Here is a 20,839-nt window from a genome sequence, read left to right on the forward strand (position 1 = left end):
TATGAAATGATTAATCATACTAGGGGTTTTGGAATTCAGGCCAGGATTTAAATTAAAATTTGAATTGTTGAATTGATGCTTACTGTGCAGTCGCCCTTCTGTTGCCATTCTTTGAGTATTGTTGTTCAACTCCCAACCTCCACCCAATTATACAGGGTGGACCACACATTCGCTACACATCCATTCCATTGTTTGCCTATGGCTTTAAACTAAAACAGGCCTTATGCAAGCTATAGCACAGCTGTTGGCATTGAAAGACAACTTGCAGCACCCCTGAAGGCACTTGCAGCACCCCTACCTTACGTTATAAAAATGAGGAATGTGAATGACACAAAACATTGCAAACTAGACATTGTTAATGGTTCTCTAAAGTGCTCCACTTGTTGAGTGAGATACAGGAGCACACTTCTGGGTGTAAAATTTTCTTTGGTTGATAGTTGCCACCTTTTGACTAACCATAAACCTGTTTGTTCAGCAATCAAGAGCAAGTTTGCAAACAAGGAGCACGTTCCTTGCAACACTCCAGAGTCATTAAGCCAGCAAATTGTGATGTACAGCACTGCAGTTTTATGCATGAATGATCTATTGTTAACGCTGGATTAGTCCCACAAGGCAAAATAAGGAATACAATAGCATATGTGAGTAAGGTCCAACTTTCAATTCATTTAGTGGCACAAAACCTTGTATTGGCACTTCCTATTGAAGTCACGGAAAAATAACAGGAGAGGTTCTTATTGTGCGAGACTAATATTTTTCTGCTGCTTCATTCTGTGGTTTTAAGCTTCACTGCTCCATTTATGGTACCTGGTGCAAGCAAGGGTCTTTCTCATTCCTCCAAGATTACTGCATGAATAAGGTTGAAATAAAAAGTCTCACACTCCTTGATTCTATTTACAATACAAAAAAACTGACTGTCTGCTTATGTTTATTGTGCAACCCTGTCATGGGTCACTTTGTATACAGTACAACATGATGAATTAGGCTGGAGGGTTTAATGCTGTTTTGCAGGGAGGCAAAGGCCCTCCATTTTTAGGATGATACAACCTATGTATCTACCTATTATAAGTTTATATACCTATTATAAGTGTTCACATAATATAAAGGCATAGGTTATTCTTTACAAAGACCATGAGTAGGTGCTGCCATTGCAGAGTATATATAAAATCTTCATAGACTCGAATGACACCAACAGTGGGTCATGGCAGCTTGTCTGATGTCACTGCATCATAACTATGAGCCATTCCCTTACAAAAAGATGTTTTTTTTAAACCTTTATGTAACTGCCTTGCTCCAATGTATTCATGTAGGAAATAGAATGATGTGAAAAAAATTCTATGTTTAATAAAATATATACATATAAATGTACAAAAGCACTTTTTTTCATGTTCTCCTCTACTTTTTGTTTTTACTCCTACTTTGCCTATTTCTTTTTTTCCCCCCATCAAAAACAATACTTTGCAGTACATTGGCATTATACAAATGTCACAAAATCTGTTACTATATATATTTTACCAGTAAATTGTCTGTGTCAGCAATGTTTTGTCAAATTTGTTTTCTAATATTTTTTTATGGTCTCCTTTCTTTCTTTTTTTTTTAACTTATATTATTTTTCATTTATAAAAAATGCATAATTTCACTGATATTTCTTCAAAAACCTTTCATTCTTTTCTATACACATTTTATTAATGAACGGGTCAATGGTCTGGGACAAATATGGCAAACTAATATGAAGTTTACATTTTATACTGTGATAAATAGATGCCATAACGTATAGCAAGATAAGGTTAATGTATGGGAACTGGAGACTGGCCTTTTGGTGATCTGAAGAAAGGCAGAGACAGCATATTTAAATGTACAGAAAGGTGACTTATATTGAGTAGGCAAGATGGTTGCAGTGCAGGGAATTATTGAAGTGCTGTCACCAGTGTGAAAGAGAGAGAACCAATTTCTAGCTCTGTTGCAGACCATAGCGACAACCTGTAGCTGTGTAAATACAAAATAGAGTTTGGCTCACAGTACAAACAAACTGACCTCTACATCTTATCTTTTCCCCATCTGCTTGCTGAACAAATAAAGTCAACAGTAATAACTTTTTATAAATGTCTGGATATGTTCCAAAGGAATAAAACATAAGTCGAGGAACAGATTTGCCTGATAATCTTCTTATTAAGTGTTTTATGCTCAGAAAGGCAATCGTTTGCATTGCACAGCTAAGAAAATAAACTCCTCAGGTGACAAACCTTCTCAGGTAACACAATTTCCTTTCTGCCCACTTAAAGCTACGCATTCTTATCTGTGATGGTGAAAAACTTGGCTATTTTGATGAATGACAAGGAAAAGTCTGCAGGACCTTCTTAGAGACTCGAATAATATCCACCAAACAGAATTAAATGAAAAGCTATAAATGTTTGCTTGATACAAAAATAAAAACTCCATGCATGTGCTAGTGCTACTCTCAAACTAAAGATGCACTGATGCTGCCTAGCAAATTTCTACTCAGACACATCTGCTGCTACTATAACATGTGAAAGGAGACACTGAACATCATGCATAAAGACAAATTGCCAAATTAATGCACCTGAAACAAATACACATAATATTAAAATGATCGCACATATTAAATGCGCGTTAGACTGTATATAAAATGGTTTAAATAGCTATACAGTATCTGCCTCTTGGATATTAAAGTATTTTACTGCTGTTTTTAAATTAGGTTACTTCAATTTCCTTCTACCAATATAGTATTCTCAAAACTTTTGGAAAGGGAATTAACGCTTACCTCACTATACTGAGCCTGAGCACTGTTTTCCAGATACAACATCTTTGCAGTAAGGTTAATCAGAGATGCTGTCCTCTTTTCTGGCTCCAGGATTTTCTGTGCACCCCCCTGTAAGACCCCAATGAGACACGGCTTGTAATAAAGAGACAATACTAATCATGAAGTTTCTCAGTTTTCCTGTCTATCACATCATTCATGGAAAAACTCAGTTTATATACACACCTGGATTTAGGCATGAAGGGGCGGAGTGATTTCCCTTTTACCTGCCCAGTCTGTCAAAGGTTCCACCTGGCCCCTGATCTCGTAGTCTCACCCACCTCATTAGGTAGTTAAAATTCCTTACTACTTTTTACAAAAGGCAGACATAAAAAGGCTGAGGGGCTTCTGTGCAAAGTACATTGGTGTGCAACTTGAATTACAAAGAGGCACAGAGGCATGGAACTCCATTATGGCTTTCAGTTTTTTGCAATTACTCAAGTTACTCTAACACATCCATGCCTTAAATGATATGGTACACCTAACTTGGAATAACATATACACCATGTATTCGAATTCTAGTCTACTGCGTATTACATATGACGTATTAATAAAAGATTTAATGCAAAAAGGTTGTGCTTTTCATTGCGTTCAGACAACCTCTTAATAATATAATACAAAATGCAACTGGGAATATATGCAGTATTGGAAGGACGTCAGGCCTTATTATGTATTTCATCTCTTACTATATCCAGAATCTCTACATTTTTGCTTATCTGAGTTCAGTTTTCTAATATTAAAATAATTATGGGCAACCTTAACTGCCATGTTATTTGTCTACGTCAATTGAATTAAGGAAAAGCAAATAGATAGCTGCCCTTATGTCTTTCAGGGCTATATCTTCCCATACTTTTCCAAAGTAAATAATTATCAGCATTACATATCTTAAAAACTCTGTTAAATCATTTGAAAGCAGATTCCTCTTTTTCTTTTCAAATATATTCAATAACTGCTATCATTGCTGTTATTATACTCTTTAATAAACTGATAATGTAAAAATCCTAACCTTACCCCCATAAACATCTCAGCAGAAATATGATAATAAACTCCTTAAATGAGAACTAAAGTTTAACTAAAGAAGTAAGTTAGAAATGTTGTACATTAAATTTTGGGCCCAAAAATATAACACAAAACAACCACAGCCCATTAGCAGTAAAGATCTGTATTTTCAAAGATGCCCCAGTAGCTCCCAACTTCTTTTCTGCTGATTCACTGCACATGCTCAGTGCTGCTGTCAGTTACTGAGCTTAAGGGTCCACTCACAATATACTGTACATACAGAAAAGAAATGTCATAATATACGGCTGATTAGTAATTGATACAGATAATTACTCATGGCAGCACAGAAAGCAGTGCAACTAGCATCAGAATTTAAAAATCAGCCACGTAGCATCATCTTAAATTACAGGTCCTGGATCATTACTGATATTGAGAAGCTAAAACTTTAGGCTGGTGCAATAAGTTATTGCATATGGCATTTTATTTTTAGTTCCCATTTAAGCAAGCTAGAATACCACTTTTAAATCATAAAGCTTAGGACTGAGATTCCACCCAACTTGTACAGTTCTGGCAATCATATCACTCCTCAAATGCCAGGCAACTCTGACATATTTCTTATACTTATTAGTCCAGTGAAGGGTCACATTAACCAGATTAATATAGATATACAAACAGGTATGGAATCTATTATCCAGGATGCTTGGGACCTGGGGTTTTCTGGATAAGAGGTTTTTCTGTAATTTAGATCTCCATACCTTATGTCTGCTTAAAATCAATTAAACGTTTAATAAACCCAATAGAGTTTTTGAAGTAACGAATATGGATTTAAGCAATTTTAGTTAGAATTAAGTACAAGGTACTGTTGAAAATACAGAGCAAAAGGAATTACATTTTTTCAAAAATATATACAGGTAACCTGTTATCCAGAATGTTTGGGACCTGGGGTTTTCAGGATAATGTATCTTTCGGTAATTTGGATCTTCATACCTTAAGTCTACTATAAAATCAGTTACATTAAATCAATCTCATAGGCTTGTTTTGCCTCCAGTAAGTATTAGAGCTTTTACAGACGAGCGTTTTTACCTGCAGTCCCCTGCATTGCGCTATCTTACGTTCAGCCGCCGGGGAGCGCAGGAGTAGACGCACTAAATTATTGTCAATGGGGCTGTACTCACACAGACGCATGTAAGTGCCGAACGCAGGTACAATGCAACATGCTGTGTCCCAACCTGCGTTTGGCGCTTACATGCATCTGTGTGAGTACAGCCCCATTGACAATAATTTAGTGCGTCTACTCCTGCGCTCCCCTGTGGCTGAACAGAAGAAGGCGAAACGCAGGGGAGCGTGGGTAAAAAAACTTGTTTGTAAGAGCCGTTGATTAAACCTTACCTTGGATCAAGTACTAGGTATTGTTTCATTATTACAGAGATAAAGGAAATCATTTTTAAAAAGTTCAATTATTTGTATAAAAAGGAGTCTATGTCCTCCTGTAATTTGGAGCTTTGTGGGTAATGGGTTTTCAAATAACAGATTTCATTCACATAATTATTTGTTTAGAATGGAATCTGTACAAGATGTCCTTCCCTTAATTCACAACTTTCAAGGTAACAGGTTTCCAGCTATGTATAATCCAGAACACACTTTATATCAACTCAGAACTGAAGAAGCATTATAGCAAAATGTGGGCTCTCCTGTACCCGGAATCCACCAGGGGCTATGTGGTTACCTAGAACTACTCCTTTCCCTTACTAAACTCCAGTGTATGTGTAGGTGTTGTGTGTGTCCCTGTGAAATCATCAAACTTGCTCATGCAACTGATTTTCCTCATCCAACAAAATTGATGCATTATGTATGTGTTCCGAACAATGAATATTATTACTGCAACATGTAATTGATGCTGGCCTTTTTTGCTCCATGTAGGCTGAGAAGATGTGCGTGCAGTGATGCATAAAAGTCACTATTATTATGTCTTTATAGTCAGACTGTTATAAAGGCTCAAATGCTTGCATGTGCCAACTTATGCTGAAATATTTAATACAGAATGTTATGTTAATGTACATTCATTTGTGTTGTACTGTAGCACAAATCTGCATTCCATCCTTGCATTCTGTATCATTCCTGCATCAGAATTGTATTTTTATCTCCTTATATAAAGTGATTTGCTATGGACAAATCTGAAAAAAAAAAATCTAGCAGAATATGCTGATTTCACACTTTTCAGCACGCATTTTTATGATGAGCTCAGGTGCAAAATGACATGCTGTACTTAAAATGTGTAAAGCTGGAAAACGTTCAAGTTGTCAACAGAGATGAACAAATAGAGGCAAAACAGAGATACACAGGAGAAAGTGCTAAATATGTTTTCCCCTGAGTTGATTTCTGCTTTTCACAAGAAAGCAAATGCAGGGATAAAACAACTGACTTCAAAAGCTTTAGGATCAGGACACAAAGGGATCCTTATTTACAACAAACAAATTGTGGAACCAAGGAGTGCGAGAATGCAGATTCTGACTGGGCATTCACTGGGGAGGCTGTCTGGGGAAATACTATAGTCTCCTAGGCTAAAGCAGATTTATGTATTGCCTAGGGCAGTCAAAACTCATCTCTCAAGCTACAGTTTGAGGCTATGATCACAGCTTTAAAGAAAAACTAAAAAAATATGACGAGAGACAACCGGTCAATCTCCAATGCAATCTGGCAGTTCCATGTAAAAATGTATAATTGCAGAGTAAGTAATGTTTTTAATGCATATATGTTGAGTAATTCACATACATAGCTTACATTTATGCACCACAGTTCCTTGATCTTTATAGACATAAGATACTGAAACTAAAGCTTTAGTATTCCATTCAGTCTAAACATTGATGTTTTAAACTGGAGGGCTCTGTGTATAATACAATTTAGCAGTGTTAAATGTCATTTTCCTTACAAGCTTTGCTTAGATGTGCACATTTTGAGACTGCAATGTCTGTAGAGTAGTGCTGGGCGAATTTATTCGCCGCCAGCCGCGAAAAACCGGACGCCACCGTAAAAAACGAGATGCCGGCGCGGTTTTGCGAATTTGACGCCGTTTTGCTAATTTCGCGGGAAATTTGCGAATTTTCCGGCAAAGCGAAACAGCGCAAATTCGCCCATCACTACTGTAGAGGTATGGGACCTGTTATCGAGAATGCTCTGGACCTGGGGCTTTCCGGATAACAGATATTTCCTTAATTTGGATCTTCATACCTTAAATCTACTATAAAATGAAGTCAACATTATATAAACCCAATAGGCTGGCTCTGTTTCCAATAAGGATTAATTATAAAACCTCTGGATCAAGTACAATGTGCAGTTTTATTATTACAGAGATTAAAATTATTTTTAAAAGTTTGGATTATTTGGGTCAAATCGAGTCTATGGGAGACTGCCTGTTTTGTAATTTGGAGCCTTTTGGATAATGGGTTTCCAGATAATGGATCCCATACCTATGAAGGTCATTAGAAATCTCTCTGGAAATGTATTTCTTTGTGGTGCTGTGTCTGATCTATGGCACTCAGATAGCCAGGATCCTAAGCATTCATCACTCAGTGGGAGGAATTGACCTTATAGATCCACCTTTCTGCCTGAGGCCCAAAGGGCAGATTACATAAAATTAATAGGGGAGAAGCGTATCTGGAAGGGTGTGTGAAGCTCCTGATGTGTGAACAAAGACAAACACAAAAATCCATGAGAATTACTCACAGGAGCCATTCCTATGTACTTTACTGCCTGAGGCAGAATGACTGGGACCACTTCCCTCATCTAGAGTCACCTCTGTCTACTACTTGCTATCTCCCTGGTCATTGAGGAGGCTAGGCATATAACAAAACATTTCAGTTTTGGGTCTTGAAACACAACATATGAAATAAATGTGCACACCCATTACCTTATGGCAAAACATTAATTATTGGTAATTCCCCAACAAGGTGTACCTTTGATTACTTGAGACTACTTTGAGAGGTCAGACCAGGACATGGAGATACAGTGAGGAACCTTGACTTGAGTGAACCAGTCAGTATATCTGAATACCCCAGCAATATTGACCAATCACAAGTAATTCTATGAGGGCAACATGCATAAGCACTGAAACATTGAAGGGGATTGTTAGTACAGGCACTGCTTCCATAAGTAATTTGTTGTGGAGCAAACTTTGTGCAGTTTTTACATTATGCCCTACATGTAACATAAATAAAATAGTAGTACTGTAACTTGTTGTATTGAGTTAAACTTGTGTAAGACAGAGGTAGTTCTAGTATGGATCAGTAGAAGGCTTGAGGTACAGTGTGTCTCTGTTGTGGTGAGTACAGGATTGCCACGCTTGCACACCCTGGCTCTCCACGATAAGATGACCCGGTGCACTGTGAAGGAGGCCTCGGCAACCTCAATAGTACGAACGAAGGAAGATTTCACTGGCACACAAAGGTTCTTTCAAGCAGGTACAAGCCCTTGCTAAGTTTATTTTGCAGAGGTGCAACGTTTCGGGGTAAACCCTTGCTTGATAAAGGGGTTTACCCCGAAACGTTGCACCTCTGCAAAATAAACTTAGCAAGGGCTTGTACCTGCTTGAAAGAACCTTTGTGTGCCAGTGAAATCTTCCTTCTCTGTTGTGGTGGCCATGTGAGTCCTGCATCACATTGAGGCTAAGGTAAAGCAAAAAGTTCAACAGACTTCATTGAGTCCAGTGAATTGCTAATCAGGCCTGAATTGAGCAGTTCTGAACCCCACAGCAGAGGCAGATGGCCTAGAGCAGTGATCCCCAACCAGTAGCTCGTGAGTAACATGTTGCTCTCCAACCCCTTGGATGTTGCTCCCAGTGGCCTTAAAGCAGATGATTATTTTTGAATTCCAGGCTTCGAGGCAAGTTTTGGTTGAATAAAAACCAGGTGCACTGCCAAACAGACCCTCAATGTAGGTTGACATTCCACATAGGGACTACCAAATGACCAATCACAGCACTTATTTGGCACCCCAAGAACATATTGTCATGCTTGTGTTGCTCCCCAACTCTTTTTACTTCTGAATGTTGCTCATGGGTTCAAAAGGTTGGGGATCCCTGGCCTAGAGCTTGACACTGAGCTTCCCTCCCATGGAAGGGAACTGTTCTTCTTCACTTTCTTTAAGTTTTGCTAAACACAGTGAATTGATGCAAATGAATCTTCACCAAATATTTCTGGTTTGCTAAAGGTTAAAGGAATAATAGGAAGGAAAGCCTTTTGGCTATACCAACACGCTTACCAGGATTTCCAATGAAAACTTGTTCATATTACTGTTTATTAGGACTAAAACAGGTTATAAGTGATTTCTAACAGAAACAGTTAAACCTCATTGTTTGATATGATAGATTAAATCAACACAGAGTATACAGTATATACCAAACCATGGGGCAAATTTACTAACCTCCAAAAATTTGCCAGCGATGGCTTCACTCACAGCGCAACACTTTGCCAGGCGTAGATTCGCCAGGACAAAGCTAATTCACTAAAAGAAGTTGCTTCCAGGGCCCCGGACGCTGGCAAAGTTGCGCTAGCATTACTGCACCAAGCGAAGTTACGCTAGCGTTAGCTAATTTGCATACGGCGGGAAGTTAAATTTAAATGGACGTATATGTTGCAGCAAATACATTACACTACACAAGCCCAGGGAACCTTAATAAAAGAAAGTAGAGTTGTTATATTGCCCTACACATGAGCCCACTGTATAGTTTATGTGCTATATGTTAGGAAACCTTGCCCAGTGCATTAAAGGGGTGGTTTATCTTTAAGTTAACTTTTAGTTGTTATAGAATAGCTAATTCTAAGCAACTTTTTAATTGACCTTCATTTTGTCTTTTTTATAGTTTTTTATAGTTTTTTAATTATTTGCCCTCTTCTTCTGACAGCTTTTGAATGCTCTGTAAGGCTACACATTTAGGGGCACATTTACCTAGGGTCGAAGTAAAATCCTTCGACTTTGAATATCGAAGTCAAAGGATTTACCGCTATTCCTACGATCGAACGATCGAGGGAATAATCGTTCGATCAAACGATTGGAAGGATTTTAATCCATCGATCAAAGGATATTCCTTCGATCAGGAAAATGTTAGGAAGCCTATGGGGACCTTCCCCATAGGCTAACATTGGCCTCGGTAGGTTTTAGGTGGCGAACTAGGGGGTCGAAGAAATTTTTAAAGAGGCAGTACTTTGACTATCGAATGTTCAAATAGTCGAACGACTTTTAGTTTGAAACGTTGGATTCGAAGGTCGAAGGCCTCTCTTATTCATTTTCCAGTCTCTTATTCATGGTTGCTAGCGTAATTTGGACCCTAGCAACCAAAAAATGAAAACCAATTGCAAATTGTCTCAGAATATCACTCTCTACATCAAAGGTGAACCCCTTTAAGATCTACAGGAGGGGTAAGAGCTCTGTCAGTGTTCTGTTGAAAAGGTGTAATACTCTGTTCTATAAGTTAGTTTCTCCTCTGCAATATGTTGTATATGCTCTGCTGTAGTTACTGTGTGTTGTGAAGCAACTTTATTGAGTTTGCACTGCAGATTAGCTGAAGTTTATGGTGAAGCCCAGGGGGAAAATGGGGGAAAATTTGTGAAATGGCGCCGGTGTCTCGTTTTTGACGCTTGCATCCATTTTTTTTGATGCCGGCGAATTTGCCCTGGCGAATTTTCACTGCGGTTTTTACCGGAATTCGCAGCGAATTCACGCTCAGCAAATAAATTCGCCCATCACTGCTGCTGTATAAGAAATCAGCCCAGTCTGAGCAGCCCTTTGTTACCTGATTATGAGTTTCTCGTCACAATGCAAGGAGATCATGTGTTATTTTGTTTTATGCAAAACAAGTAACCACTATACTTTCAATGTTTTAGTTATGTTAAAACCCAAGTGCATTATGATCTATGGGCAGGTGGGCTGTTGGCCTTGCTGTGTACATGACTATGGCAGTGTTTCCCTGCTCTTACAGGGCTCTAGCCAAGTGTATATCTCCCATGTAAAGAGGGGCAAAAAGATCTGGTGGCAAATATTTTGACCACACCCCAAAGGTTTTCAGCAGCACAGTATTCATCAGGGACAGGCTGGTAGCAGCACATTGGTGACCTCTACCCTTTAATTTTCTCTTCTGTCAGATGTACAAAAAAGGGCGTGCCAGAGGGTGAAGGATGCAGGGGGCACTGTACTGTACTTAGAGAACAAGAAAAGGCAAATTCAGTTTTGCACCTCCCTGCTTTTGGGGTGTTTCTGCACTTGCATCAGTTTAAAAATAACACATACCTCCCAAATGTCCCGGTATAGTCCCGATTTTGACAGCTCAGCCTGCAGTCCCGGGTTTCTTACTGAAATGTCCCGACTTTCACTTTGATCTCCTGCTCTGACTCGAGAAAGAGATACAAAGTTTCTGAAACTTAATTAAAATAAGAGCCCAGAACAGCTAGCAGCTGCACTTGGATACTTTTCTAACAATTTAAGATAAGCAAAGAAACAATTGTAACTATTTAAGATAAACAAGTCTCTTGGGAGAACTGAGACTAGCATCTTAAAGGAGTCAGCTTACAGAGGACACGGAAGATGCATACCACTTTATGCAGAAGAATCTGCATAGAGTGGTAAGTATGGAGTATGGGGCATTTCCCCTGGGCGTAGTTAGCCTGGGGGGAGGAGGGAGGGGGGTCTACCTGGGGGGAGGAGGGAGGGAGGTCTACCTGGGGTGAGGGGTACTGGACATAAATATTTGACTGCAAAGAAAAGTCAATGTAAGTCATTATAAGTGCTTCTACAGATTTAATACACATAGTAACATAATAACACACAGCACCCTGGTGCATTTAACCACTGGGATTTAAAAATAAGACCCCTTGTAAACCAGGGAAATACTGGACTTATGCATTCAAAATGTTGTCTGTTTCAATGCTTTGGTGTAAATGGAACAAATATAAACATATGTCTTGATAAAGGTATTGTAGTGACACTTTGGCACCAGAAAAATTACTTGTAATTGTAAAAGTCCTGTCTTGCCCTGGTGTGCTGAAAGCATGCATTATATATAGAGTGAGGCCGCTGCTAAGCAGGAGGCACTTACTGTAACTGACATATACAGTATATTACAGAGTTTATAATAGGATTAACAAAACATTATCATGTACAAATGCAAGGTTGTCCTATTCATTTCACAATATGGTAATACTGGCCATATATGCACAAATGCTGTTGGGTAATGTGACACATTTTGACCATACTACACAAACATCTCTGCATATGCACACATCTGGGTGCTAGATCATCCTAAAAAATTTTTTTAAAAAATAAAAATGAATTGTGCAAAGAATTTGAAACGATGGAATAAATTTCACGTTCAGAATCCAGTTTAAATGCTGCAAATGGAAGTAAATCAGTGCTTTTTAATAGCCTTGGGATATAGCTGTCCCTATGTATTTGTCAACCTCTGCCCCACCCAAAGAGAAGTGTGCCAGAACCCACCCAATGTCACAATAGGTGTAGCCTCTGACCTTCTATAAAGAGCTGCACATGCCGTCTCTTTCAGCAGTTAGAGCTGAGCTTTGTATCTTTGCAAGCTGCCTTCAGGCCTAATTAGAGAGTTAATGATGTGCATGTTATAGATAACAAAGAAAGAAGGAGGCAGGAGAGTGAAAACCCAACACTGGTCAGTTTTCTTATCTGATGTTTAAACTTTCTTTACAAAGGAAAACCCCACCCTAGGGATCGGAGATCACAAACAACAAGGCAGCTGAACTTCCACTAAGCATTGATAGGGTCTCTATATGATGGTACATCTGAGAGAATTTACTGATTCACAGAGAGAAACTATTAAAAATATAGATTTCTGAAATAGTTTTTTTTAGCACTTGTACTTAAGGCATGTGTGGAGTTTGCTAGTCCATAATAGGATAGTGATAGCTTGTGACGCCTGCCATTGAATTTAATAGCAACCATTGCTGGTGACAGACACTTACCATGTATTTCAATGTCAGGCAGCATATTCACAAGTATACTGGCAGAACAAACAATACAGACAAAACAGACATTTTTAAAGTCTATGACTAAATGACCCAGTCATCATTATTTTCTTATAATACACAAAAGCCATGAATATCTTGTAAATTATATCCTTATAAACGGTGAGTAGTGATGTCATCAGTTATAAACGGTGAGTAGTGATGTGATTTCTGTCACATGACTCACTAAAATTTGTGTATTATAATAAATAAAGTACTCCCAGTTGTAAAATATGAGGATATTATAAGTTACCTGGGAGTTCCATGACCCGTATAAAAACACTCGGCCTTCGGCCTCGTGTTTTTATATGGTCATGAAACTCCTCGGTAACTTATAATATCCTTATATTTTACAAGAGGGGGTACTTTATTCACTATATATCGTTACTCATTTCATGAACTAAGATGAAACTGAACAAATTTGACAACCACTGCCTTAGAGGTTAGTCTGGTTGCTTTAGTATTTCTTGTTTTCGGGACATTTTTATTTTGTACAAGAACAATTAAAGAAAAGTTTTTCCTGAGAGCATACCTGTTGGCATGGCACACATAACTGCTTTAACCTAAAACCAAATAGTATAACGCATATTAAATATGAATATATAATGTACAGACCTTGGTAAAGACCAGGATTGCAATTTATGAAATACCATTTAATTATTCAACTCACTACAGTAGAACCCCCATTTTATGTTTTACGGGGGACCAGAAAGAAATGGTGTAAAATCCAGGAAAATGTAAAATCAGGGAAATGTATTATACATAATATATACTGTAGGTGGGACCACAAAACAACAATGTAAAATGAGGGAAAACTTAAAATCAGGGGATGTAAAATGGGCGTTCTACTATAATTGCTTGTAGAGTTTCTATGTTGTGCAGTATCCATAATCTTTTTAATATGTTTATTATTTATCTGAATACAAAATACTGCATAAAAGTTTTGGGCAAATACCAAACTGAAATCAAATCCTAATTTGCAAAAAACATAATTTGTTTTTCAAGATTTGTTACAGTTTAAAGTCACACGACAGCATGGCCTTGGATTTGGAGTCATGGAAAAGTAGTTTGAGTCAGCCCTGTGTTTATTTCAATACATTCCTAGTTACCCCAGTAATTTTATACAAAGCAGGGTTCTATTCTATTTCTACATTCTACATCAAAAAAACATGTTACTTCCTAATTTTTGTGACGAAAAGCAGGGGCGTAACTATAGAGGAAGCAGACCCTGCGCCTGCAGGGGGGCCCATGAGGTATAGGGGCCCCACAAGGCCCTAATTCATATACAGTTTCAATAAATATTGGTAAAACAAGTCAACTGCTAAAAATTGTGGGGGCCTGAAAAATAATTTGCTGTGGGGCCCAGTAATATCTAGTTACACCACTGACGAAAAGTCACTTGCTTTTTTGGGCTTTGGTTTGACCAGGCATTTGAATCTAAATCTGAATCCTGCTGAAAAAAGCTGAACGTTTGTGGATACTGCACAGAAAAAGCTGTGTAAAGCTGTAGTAAATAATGATACCAAAGATAAAGCTCTGTTATTTGTATACTACATGCACTTAATGGTTCATTGGAAGCATAATGGCCCTTGGCTATTGCAGGGATTATCACTTAAGGGCTCTAACCAGACAATTGTTGAAAAAAAAAGAAATAAAAGGAGAAAATGTTTACAGACAGAAAAAGGAGCTGATAAGAGAAAGAACAGATAAGGCAGATTGCTGACTTCTGTGTAAGAACAGTGTGTTAATGAGAGGACAGGGAGGTAAAAGAAGGGTTATCCACGGGAACTCAAATGCTTCTATGCATACTAATGTTATTTGGTTGGTAACAATACTTTAGGACACATCAATAATAGGGGATAAGTGGAGCCATGGATTCTCATGTCAAGAGAGAGGCAGCTAAGAAAGCAAATCTTATTTGAGGAATCTTATTGGTCGCTAAAGCAAAAATGGTTTGCAATTCATTCGCAATGCAAATAAATGTTTGCAAAGTAAACAATTTTGCCTTTGCAAACACTTTGCCCCTCACACGACAGTAGGATAGTGATTGCAAATTTTATAGTTTCCGATCGTGAGCAGTGTATGTAATAAAACTTCTTAATGAAAAAGTTTTTTGCTCCAAAAGTTTATACCACCTTCAAGCAGGTGTTAAAGGTTCGCAATGCGCAAATAAGATTCCCAAAAGGCAATGCAATAAAAGCCTAAGGAAGAATATTACATTGCGACATGCAGATTTTTGTTTGCAAATTTGTTCTCTTTGCAAATTTTATTACATTTGCCTCATTGTGTTTTAATCAGAAAAACCACTTACATGACTTGAATAAACTCCACCCCAGTCCCTATGTAAGACCCAACCCATAACTCACTCAACGCATCAAATCTGGTGGAGAAGGCCGCAACTTGGTTTATTAACAATTATACAGTAATATTAACAACATTATATCAATATTCATAGCTCATTGTACAGAAATGTATATATAAGCCACTGAAGGCTACATGTGCGTTACACCATAACATAGTTAACATATTTGAACACCATTAGCTTGCACACACTCAATAACAAACCTAAGACTAACATACACTGGTCCTTAAAAGCTGTTGACAAACCAAGTCAGCAGCTTATTGGCCAGTGTATCAGGCCCTCCAACTTTGAACTCTGACCCCGAAAATCATTTAGATGCTGATCAGGCAGGTTTATAAAATCTGTTCGATAGAGGATCACATCATTTTGTTTATGTGGCCCTCGCTCCGATTGCCTGCATTCCTAGCATTGTGATCCAAATGTTGGGACCTAGGGCCCATGATTGGATTAGCCCGATATGTCCACTCAGGGTGGGCATATTAGGGCAAGATCTGCTTGTTTGGCAATGTCTTCAAATGAACGGATCTGCCCATGTATGGCCACCATATATGGCCACCCTTCCTCTTACTACCCATACCACTTGTCTACTTGTACTCCTTGCCCAAACTTTGCCCAAGGCTTATCCCTCAAAACCCACGTAGACCTTAACATTAGTATCCCCTTTCTGGCAGCCCCTAGGGTAGCTCCAAACTGCCAACCTCTGTGAAAGCTAATTCTAGGAGGGTGGGAGGGTGGTTAGCTGGTTGCTCCCTGTAGTTCCAGGTAAAATGGATGTCTTCCTTCTCCACCTCACTCCTTTAAATCTTCTTAAACCCTCCCATTCCTAGACCTGTCCCAAGCTACAAATCCCACAATCATTACACAACCTCCTGAAACTACTACTACCTGTCATCCCTACCCATTCCGCAAGTCAAGACCCCTCCCTCTCTACCTTTTAGGCTCTTTCAACGAGGGTCATGGTGTACATGCCTGCTCCATATACTTTATATTACTCAATATTATATCATCTATTACTCATATTAATCACAATAATATGATTAATTGCCTGAAATAAAATAAATCGTGTTTTTTTCTTCATTAAAACAATGTTAGTATTAAACTATTATATTGCTTTAGCATTACATACCGTAAAGCATGAGGAAATCAGTACTGATTGCTCTCAGAAGTTACTAATTAAGGACTTCTCTTGGTCCTGTTGTGGACTGTTCCACCCTTTTCCCTGCCCCACCTAATATGTCCAAGAGTTCAACCGTGTAACAACTTGTAAAGCATTCTGTAAGAGGTGTGTAACATTACATCAGAGCCATTCATTTACTGTTATTTACATGTATTCACTCTTCCCCAGATTGAATTGTCCAATGTGTGTTATTGAGACAGAGAACTGTGATCCACTGTGGCATGTGTATTCTACAGGTCTGCCAGTATGTGCATACAATGCAATTGTCCCTGTAAAAAATCATTCTTTTCTAATATGTCACACAAGAGACTCATTGGTGGAAAACATGTTACAAAGTACATTTCTATTCTAATTTTTGCATGGTAGCATTTACAAATGGTAAACTTCAAAAAGATACTAGATACTGTATATAAAGCACAATAACAGTAAGATCTTGATTGATCAAGGGCTGCCCCTGGGTGGAGTGATTGTTTGGCCAGGTCATGCCTACTGACTCTGGACCTAAACACTAACCTGGAATTCCCCAAGAAAGTTTTCATAACCAAAGCCCTATTCCAAGCTCAGAGAATCCTCAACCTACACTGGAAAGACATTTCCCCCCCTACTATACAGGAGTGGCACAGAGCAATGTCGGACCTTGCCACAGTGGAGTATGCGATAGGGTCCAAGCAAGGTCACCTCGGCAAGTTCATTAATATCTGACAATGGTGGACTGAAAATCCAAACTAAATGGAGAATGCTCTTCTCGGTGTTAGTAAGGTCTAGGCCACAGATAGGGTTGGGTGGGGCAACATAGAGCCCTCTGGAACTACAGGTCCCTTGTTGTCAACCAAACATTATCAGTACCCAGAACTGTTGTTTATGCACCTACCTATAAATCTGTACTGTATTATGCTACCTTCCATGCATGTGAACCTGATCCTGTACTGCTAAGCATTACTCTATATACATATGACTTTGAATTGTAAAATACTATCAACCATGCATATATCTGTTGTACAACTGGTAAACAAAACTAGAGAGGTACATTTCCTGAAGAAAATGTGAGTGGTGCTTGCCGTGGCAAAACTCAGGCCCAAATCTGATTGGCTGTTGTTGCCCCGCCCCTTTTTTTCCTAATTGTGAACCACAGTCACTCAGTGACTAACATACCAAAGTTTGGGAATGCTGTCATTTAATGTGTAAAAATGGCAGCATTTCTATTTTTTTCTATTGAAAATCAATGAATGAAATTTGATTGGTTGTTGGTGGCTCCGCCCACTTTTTCTAAACTTGAAGTGGAAACCCCCAGCGACCACATTTGTGATATTCAAGGTCCCTGACATCAATACTGAGAGAATGGCAGCCTTCTTAATTTTTCCCATTAAAACCAATCAAAGAAATCTGATTGGTTGGTTTTGGCTCCACCCACTTTTCTTAATTTTAATCCCAGTCCCCCAGTGACCAACTGTGCCAAGTTTGAGGACCCTGCCATTAACCGTCTAAGAGCGGCAGCAGTTTAAAATTTTCCTATTTAATTGAATGGCTGAAATTTGATTGGCTGTTGTAGACTCCGCCCACTTTTTGTAAATTTTGGCTGCAGTCACCCAGTGACCCACGGTGCCAAGTTTGGGAGCTCTGGCTTTATTACTGTGAGAATTACAGCTGTTTACATTTTCTCATTGAAGTCAATAGGGAAAATCTGATTGGTTGTTTGCGGCTCCGCTCACTTTTTTGGGTCCCCAAAATAGGACAGAAAAGTCACAACACCCCATTCCCGAATAAGCTGAACGGTTTGACACCTCATTCATGGGTCTGCGACAAACTAATTATTCGATAAATTCCCCATTATAAGTCAATGGGGCAAATTTGGGGACCTCTCCTGCCCCGGGGGTAAAACTTATACCCTCGTGTGGGGTATCATCTGACACAGGTCGCAAACCTCTTCAAATGTGGTAAATTTAACGTTTCTACAAGATTCCCTCTCTGCGCTAGAATCCGTCAAAAGTTGGCCTCAATGTTAATCTATGGGACTTTTCGGGGTGGTTAATTGCCCCCGCAAGGGGCAATTAACCACCCACCCCTTAGAAAAGTCATACCACCCCATTCCCGATTAAGCCGCACGATTTGACACCTCATTCATGGGTCTAGGACAAACGGTGCGGGACTAGTTACGCGCCAAACTTTCATACGGAAGAAGAATAAAAATAAGTTTGCAAGATAACAGTAGTGATGCTTTGCTTCGCAAGCACCACTAATAAAAAATTTTTTTGAGCAAAAAAAAAAAAAAAAGATCTTGATTGATGCATGATAATACCAGCTGTGTTTCTATGTCACATTACAGCCCATTTGGTGGCAAATCCTGGGTTAAAGGATTGTTTTAAAAAGCATTTTCCTGTTTGATGCTGTTCTAACACGGTGTATTTAATCACTGTATAACATTAGAAGCAGTTGAAAAAGACAGGCATCCATCAAATTCAATTACTGTGCTTGATCTCTGGACCTTGACCCTTGACTTTCCTGCCTTTATCCTGTCAGGCGCATTGTACTATGTGTGAGCCAAACCACAGTCTGTCCTTGACCTATGTTCTGACTGCGGTTATGTTACTTTACTGTCAGTAAACCTCGGCATGATTCTAACTCTGAATAAATGCACTTAAATATAGTGAACTAAAGAATCTGAAGATCATGTGAACCTTTTAATACAATCATTTACTAATTGTTGGATTTTTTGGGACCCTTTTGTTTAGTTCACTTATGGACATGTGACTATAAAGGCCATGACAGTCAGGATGCTTTGTCACCCATGGGAGATGAGATTTCCCACAGGCAAGAAAGCACCATTTCTGTCGTATGGAACAATCTCTTACTAGACATTTGGCACAGATATTGTAGATTACCATGTCCTACCATTCCACTCCATTTAAATAGATTTTCCCCGATATTAATACTATGACACATGCAACCTGAACACAAAGTCTGCATCTTCAGCAGGGGCTATGATAAAGAACTGGTAATGACAGTCCAACATGTAAGTTTAAAAGTCCACTGGTCAAACATAAAAGTGCAGCTAGAGCATCCTGTCGTAGTACTTGTAGCCAGAGCACTAAGCAGCACTAACCTTTCCAAAACCCAGATTTTTCAAGAATAATTCAACCCAATCACCCCATTACTAGAGCAGAAGGCTTTATCATAGGTGCAGGGACACACAGTTAAGCTTGTGAGCCAATTGCAAACCCTCACAACAGTGAAAAACCACTGACAAAAATAACATTTGAGGACAAGCACCATTTTTATATTACTCTCAGTCTATTGGCCTATGTATGGTCCCAACATATATCTTCCCACAGTGTCTGAAGATGTTCTGTGTGTGACCAACCCTGGGCTATCCATTGCAATTCTAAAAATATTTTTTTGTCAGAAAAGGCAACAATCTGGTGTTTAGATTGTTCCTATCTCCCTTGTATCCCTACAGAGAGATTAATGTACACACAAGAGAGAGATTAATGTAAATATGGAAATGAGGTTAATGTATATAAAGAGACAGAGATTAATGAACACAAGAGACAGAGAGAGAATTTTAAATATGAAAGAGATAAATATATGTAAAAAAAGAGGCCCATACAAAGTAGAAACATCTTGCTGGATAGCTGGCCTCATTTAAGAAACAAAGATCAGAGATACTGTATATAAGACTTCTTTCTATCATTTTAAAATGTAAAATAAAAATTCTCAGTGCCTGTTCAATTATCCAGTGAAGTCAGTAAGTGGAGGTTTCCAAAACATGTACTATAGGGAAAAACTTTGGTGGTGGTGGTAGTTTTTGTTACAAATTTACCATTTTTTAAAGAGGTAACACACAGAAATTCATGGACAACTTCTCTGAACAGACCTGAGAAGGCATAATTAGAACTGTAAGTAGAGTTACATATGCTGAGAGCTAGGAGAAAAAACCTTATTTTGTATTGATATGCATAGTTTTTATCTAATTGTTATTGTGAACATTAATATATGGCTGTGGGAGGACAGTTGCATGTAGACCCATATGCGTGGTGTCATGCACTGTGCCCTTCTTGCATAGCATTGCTCTTTACACTATTTGCACAGTGCTGCACAGCACAGCAGGAAAGTAACATCTGCATGGACTGCAGTAAAGTGTGTTTACATGTACAGTATATCACAATTTGTACAGTAAAGCTATTGGAAACTACAGCTGTATGAAGCAATATTCCACAGAGTGACCACACAACATTACTTGCTAAACAGCTTGCATAGTGTTATACAGGGGAAAGCAATTGCACATCAATCTGCATGGACTTTACTACAGTGTGGTTATACATATGGCACTTGTTTAGTACGGGTTTTACATTGCAGCACTTTGGAACACACAGCTATTAGGAGCAACAGACTGAGGATAATCAGCAAAATCAACATGTACTCTTACTGAACTGAATCATTAGCTATATAATATCATTACAACCACATAT

General features: G+C 38.6%; 1 protein-coding gene across 5 annotated transcripts in view; it reads right to left on the reverse strand.

Annotated features, from left to right (window-relative positions):
* The window catches only part of tp63.S (tumor protein p63 S homeolog), an 89,725-nt gene that overhangs the window by 38,466 nt on the left and 30,420 nt on the right, over positions 1 to 20,839 (reverse strand). For 4 of the 5 annotated variants that reach the window (XM_018265617.2, XM_018265616.2, XM_018265618.2 and 1 more), the window contains exon 1: positions 2,780 to 2,980. The exons of the other annotated variant lie outside the window; for it this stretch is intronic. In XM_018265617.2, the coding sequence (XP_018121106.1) occupies positions 2,780 to 2,821 (42 nt within the window). In that variant the 5' untranslated portion in view covers positions 2,822 to 2,980. Of the gene's footprint in view, positions 1 to 2,779; positions 2,981 to 20,839 lie in introns of those variants that run through there. 5 annotated transcript variants of the gene reach the window in all.

This window comes from Xenopus laevis, chromosome 5S (genome assembly GCF_017654675.1).
Source record: "Xenopus laevis strain J_2021 chromosome 5S, Xenopus_laevis_v10.1, whole genome shotgun sequence".
NCBI lineage: Eukaryota > Metazoa > Chordata > Amphibia > Anura > Pipidae > Xenopus > Xenopus laevis.